At 26.5% G+C, this 6186-nt stretch overlaps 1 protein-coding gene across 1 annotated transcript in view; it reads left to right on the top strand.

The window, feature by feature from the left end:
• The window catches only part of LOC107474801 (fatty acyl-CoA reductase 3-like), an 11045-nt gene that overhangs the window by 3527 nt on the left and 1332 nt on the right, over positions 1-6186 (top strand). Inside the window, exon 6 of the mRNA XM_021136453.2 lies at positions 5898-6059. Coding sequence (XP_020992112.2) covers positions 5898-6059 — 162 coding nt within the window. The remainder of the gene's footprint in view (positions 1-5897; positions 6060-6186) is intronic.

Below are 6186 nucleotides of genomic sequence, written 5' to 3'. Positions count from 1 at the left end.
GACAAAAGATAATATATAATTGATAAACACAATTAAATTAAAAATAATAAAAAAATTAAATATATTGTAAGAACATCACACAGTGTTTTAAGAATTCGTCATCCAACATATAATGAGCAAACTAAAGAACTGTGATCATCAACTAATTTTTTAAAATAATTGTGCAAAACATTAATAAGGATGGAGAAAAAAGAGTGAGAGAAGATAAAAAAGATGTGTGAAGTGAATGTTAATTTACATAATAAATATAAATAGAAATAAAAATAATCAAAGAAAATGAATTAAGTTTTATTAACCACTTTATATCAATTAAAGAGATCAAAAATAAATAGCATTACTATTAAAGACATAGAGTATGTAACTAACAGAAATATTAAAGAGTAGAGAGAAATTTAAATATAAGACTAATTAATACTTTATAAGAAGAATAAAAAGTGATATGATAATTGAAAAATTACGAGTAAACTATTAAATCAGTATCTAAAAAATTTTGTTGCTAATAAAAATAACCCTAAAAAATAACGATAAAATAATCTCTTAAAAATTTTAAAATTTAACAAAAAAAAAAGTCTAGGGAACTAACAATTTTTGTATTTTTTGGCCAGCACTTAACCATCAAAACAAAAGTGATAAATCTCTCACCATTAGATACTATTAGATGTAATCTCACACCATTAAAAATACTATTGATGGCCAATTAATAGTTACAAAATATCAAAATTGCTGGTCTCTAGCATTCCTTTTTTATTTATTGCCTAATTGTTGATAGTTAAAAAGTTAAAACTGTTTTTAAGTAATTCTCAGCCTCTAGTGTTTCTATTTTTTTTTTGGGGGTTTACTCTTTAGTAGTTTAGTGTTTCAAGTTAGAAATTTTTTTATCTGGGTTCTCTTTAAAATGTTCACTTTGACTCTCCGAAATAATCTTCAATGACTCTTCCACTCATGCACTTTAAAAAAGGAAATCAGTTTTTTCCATGAGCTTTTTATTTTGGATTATTCTATTTTTGAACTGAATATGGTAAAGATGGGTACCAAAAAAATAGATTATTCTATTTTAAATTTTTTGGGAGTTGAAGGTAGTATTACGAGGTTAGGATTATGATTTGTCACTTGAACTGTCATGTCAATCTTCACATTTGCCATCTCAACAAATTAATTAGATAACTCAACGTTTCTTTGTTAATGAATATGGTACTTAACAAGCAGTCATTCTTGTCACATTTAACTATATTTAAGGGACTTTTTTGTCGTTCATATTTTTTAAGCTTATTTTTATTAGCGATAAACTTTTTCGAGTATTATTTTGTTGATTTACTCAAAAATTTATAAAATGACAGTTCCACTAAAATGTTTATTTAATATATCAAGAGTTCATTGTGTCATTACTTGATTTTTCTTTTTATACATTATAAGTAGATAGATAGATTTTTATAAAATAAAATTTATTCTCCAAATAGGATACGTTATATTAGAATACAGACTATTAATATAAATTAATAGTCTTTATACTGTAATTTTTTTTATAAAATTATATAATTTAGTGTATAAAATTATGAGATTAATGCTAGATTGATTATATAAATGCTATTGTCTATAGTAATACAAATGTAGTTCTAAGATAGCTGATTTTTTCTATGTTGCTGCAATGGATAATGCAACAATTTTAAATGAAACTTAAAACCTATGCATCGTCCATTCACTATAATACTATTTTTGGCTCTCCTTTTATATATTTTAATAGATAATATTACAATATTATTTAGTTTGATCTTTTAGAGAGCAGGGGCGGAGCTAGAAAAAATATTGGAGGGGGCAAAAAATATTTACACAATAAAATAAGACTAAAATAAAATTTTAAGGAGGGGCTAAACTGAAATTTATATATAATTTACATGTAAAAAATTAAAATTAGGGGGGGCCATTGTCCCCCTTTGCTTGTACCTAGCTCCGTCCCTGTTAGAGAGTTAAACAACTCGGTTTATATTACATAGCCAGTCTTAAAGTCCGAATAAAAGAGGAGGACTGTGTTAAGTCTTTCACAACTAACATAAAAACTTAGCCGATTCTTCATAACATGGACGAAATAATTTTTACTCTAAAACTAAGTCATTATCCCTAAGCAGTACGCTGTATGACTTAAGTACAGTGTCAAATGAGTAAGAACCATTGCATCAGTGTCTATGTGTAGTGAGTAAAGATTTTCATATTTTTATAAAGGGGCGACGGTAAATAAATTAGTTTACCAAAAGTAAAAGGTAAAGATAAAAATATAGACAACAAAAAATTATGGTTTGGGACATGAAATATAGGTATACTAACAAAAAAATCTATTGAGATGGAGGACACCATGATAGGAAAAAGATTAACATAATGTACCTACAAAAAATAAAATGAATGGAGATGAAGGCAAAAAAATTAGGTACTTCATGGTTTAAATTTTGGTATACAAAAAAGATGAATAACAGAAATATAGTAGACATTATTATAGATAAATAGTAGAAAAAATGTATAGTAAAAGTCAAAAGGATGGTGATCCAATCATCACTATAAAATTTGTGATAGATAATAGTACTTTTTCATGTGATTAGCATACTGCATACATGCATTATAAATAGGTTTGGAAAAACAATAACATAAGAAGAAATTTTGGGAAGAGCTAAAAAGTTTAATCCAAAATATACTTTTTGCAAGATAATATTTTTTTTAAGAAGAGATTTAGTGGTCATGTTAGGAATGATGTGAATGCATATGTGAGAATACACGGGATTTTGATTTAGAGTTGTTAATATGTAGAGTAAAATCATCTTAAAATTTTTTCAACTTTTGATATTCTCATCGCAAATAACACTTTATAACTAATAAGAGTCGTGTAACAAGTTTTCAAATTAATTTCTTTTGGATAAGAAGAGTCAACCAAAAATTTTATAATAATTATAAAGTTATTCATTCTAATAGAAAGCTTGACAATATAATATAGGGTGCTTGTCATGAATTTTTACATTGAACAAAAGGTGAGAAAAAAAATACCAAGAGAAGAACCAAAAAATAAAGTGGTAGTAGATGATGAAATATGAGAAGTAAAAAAAATTTTCAAAGACGAATAGAAAAGGAATCAAAATGAAAGGATATGAAAGTGCAAATGAGACATGAAATGAGATGGCAAAAATTATCAAAAAAGTGACAAATTTTTTGGTGAAATTAGAGAGATCAGAACAAGAGACAAAGAGTGATGGTGGTGGAACACAAGTGTACAAGAGGAGATAAAGGTAAACATAAATGTTTTAAAACAATTTTTAAGATACGATGTTAAAAACTGAAAAAAAATATAAGATTACTAAGAAAAAGATAAAAGTGGTAATAAGAAAAGAAAGAGCAATAACATATAAGTATCTTTATTAATCTTTGGGTAGGAAGGAAGGAAAAAAAAATATACATAAAATCACAAAGAGTCAAAACAAAAAGAAAGTTGGATCAAATTAAATGCATCAAGAACAAGAATTGTGAGGTTTTGATTTAAGACGAGAGCATTAACGAAGATGGAAGAATAAAACTTCAACTATTATCGAAAGATTCAATATTTTAAAGTAAGAGAAGTTCTAAAGCAGATAAAAAATGAAAAGGTAGTAGAATTAAAAAATATTTCGATTGAAGTTGGAAAAGATTAAAAAGTAATGACGTCGTTTGGTTAGCCAAATTTTTTAACGAAATTCTAGTGTCTAAGAGGATACTAGATGAATGGAAGAAAAGCATCTTAATCTTTATATATAAAAAATGTGAAAACTATAGGAATCAACTTTATAAGTTATACGTTCATGTTGTAGAGGAGAATGATAAAATGGAGATTAAGATAAGAGACACGAATTTTAAAGAATTAATTTGATTTTATATCAGATAAATCTAACACCAATGCTATATATTTATTAGAAGAACACATATGATAGAATACCAAAAAAATTCTATAAAAAATCTTAGAAAAAAAGTATAAATATTGTATATATTTGTGCACTTTTTTTTTCCGAATTATCATTTTTTTTTAGGAAGTTATGTTTTTAATATAACTTTATAAATTAGCTACTTTAGTGTATTAATTATCAGGCATATTTATTAGTGAAAAAGACTAACAAGCATGTTCAAAGGTAAAAATATCAAATCCACAGGATTTAAGACATGAAAAAACAGAGGAAGGGATGGGAGAATTATTTGTTTCTAGTTATTTATTTATAAATGTTTATATGAACTGGCCACATCTATAATTGAATCAATTTTTAAAGTATTTAATTAGAGCATTAATTTTTTCAATCAATATAAATTAATTATTTAAAATTATTTTATTTTAAATTTTAAATTCTAATCCTAAATTTTAAAATTTCCAATAAATGAGAGTTAAAAAAATAACTTCTTAATAAAAAATTAACTATTGTTAGTTAATTAAGCGAATACAGACTTTTTTAAAAAATTTTTCAAGTAATAATTTTCTGCCTTTGAGCATGTATGGATCTTTTTATTATGTCTCGTCGAAAATCTGGTTGTTGTGTATATGATATGGGATTGATTGAGCCGGCATTCTTGTCAATGTGGGCATTTATACGCACATACCATACCTAGACAAATGAGCGGCTACCACATACGAAAGATTGAATAAAAGATCGAAAAGAAGGCCAATTTTAAGAAAGACCGATTATTTGTGTCTTGATTTCCTACTATTAATTCCACTTCCTTCCTATGAATCCTGAAGTTCTTCTCGGATACAAGAAAATGATTCAATTTCATAGCTAAAGATCGTAGTTCTCGAACGAGTAATCGAAAGAATTCTGGATAATTCAACAATGTCATATATACATTAAAATCGGTTACTAATATAAAATATGTCAAAAATCAAAATACACATTAAAAATGAGTTAAACAAAATATGTATTTATACACTATATATAATAACTGATTTTTATAACTGATTTTAATATACAAATAATATTTTTAAATATTTATCAAAGTAATCATGAATCATTATGTATATGCCTCAAGATGATGCCTACACGAATCCGTAGTGTACCATAATGTTATTTGATTTCTCTTCCATATTATTTGTTTATTTAATTTTCATGATAGTTTGTAAATGAAAATAACCATGCAAACCATAACAATGATAAAGCTAAGCGAATAACGAGATAATAAAGAAGTGGTTACGTAGCATGCAGTGAAGCAACTAGTCACTACTAATTTTCTTTTCTGTTTTAAGCAACTAAACTGATCTACAGATTCTGTTTTGTTAGTTAATGTGCACATGCTTTATTAGAGTGTTACTTCATCATTTTGATTAGCAGTGCTTACTAGTATTTAAGCACATATGATCATTCTGTAATCAAACTTACATTCACAAACTCACAAAACCTTGTATTCTGCAGAATTCTTTTAGGCTGTTTTTGTTTTCTGGGACTGAAATTGGAGGATTAGGATTGAATATTGTGTTTGATGATTAGAAACTGGAACTGAACCAATACACAAAATTTCAATTTCTTCCATATCTCCAAAAAGGATATAGAGGATTGAAATTTCTAGAAATAGTAACTGGAATTTTAATAGTAATTTTTTTTAAAAAAATATTTTTATTTAACTTTTTTTTAAATCTATCTCTCAATCTCTATATTTATCTTAAATCAAACATAATATTAAAACATAACTCAATCTAATACATTTTATACATTTTAGAAATAGCTTAATTTAGTTTCTATTTCTCAACTTTTGTCTTTGAGTCTTAGTCTTAATTTTTCAATCTTAGTCTCCTCTCCAAACGCAGCCCAAGTGCTCTGCTCTTTGCTTTTCTCAATTCTCATACATTGTACGGGTGGTTCAATCATCAGCTCCATTATTCATGTATTATGTTTTATATCATTGATCAGGGCAAAGGTGTATGGTTGGCCAAATACGTACGTATTTACAAAAGCAATAGCTGAAATGCTTGTAGAACAAATGAAAGAAACTATTTCGGTTGTTATTTTGCGTCCTGCCATTGTTACAAGTACATTCAAAGAACCTTTTCCTGGCTGGCTTGAAGGTGAAAGGTAAATAATAAAATCAATATCACTTTTAATAGGAGTGATTATGATGAATACGATCTTATTTATCCAAGTTTGATGAGGTGTCACTTTAAGCATGTAATAACAATGACTGAAATTGCGTCTTTATGCC

Source organism: Arachis duranensis, chromosome 2 (assembly GCF_000817695.3).
Source record: "Arachis duranensis cultivar V14167 chromosome 2, aradu.V14167.gnm2.J7QH, whole genome shotgun sequence".
NCBI classification, from domain to species: domain Eukaryota; kingdom Viridiplantae; phylum Streptophyta; class Magnoliopsida; order Fabales; family Fabaceae; genus Arachis; species Arachis duranensis.
The sequence above is the reverse complement of the archived record's forward strand: the minus strand, read 5'-3'. Positions and strand labels throughout refer to the sequence as shown.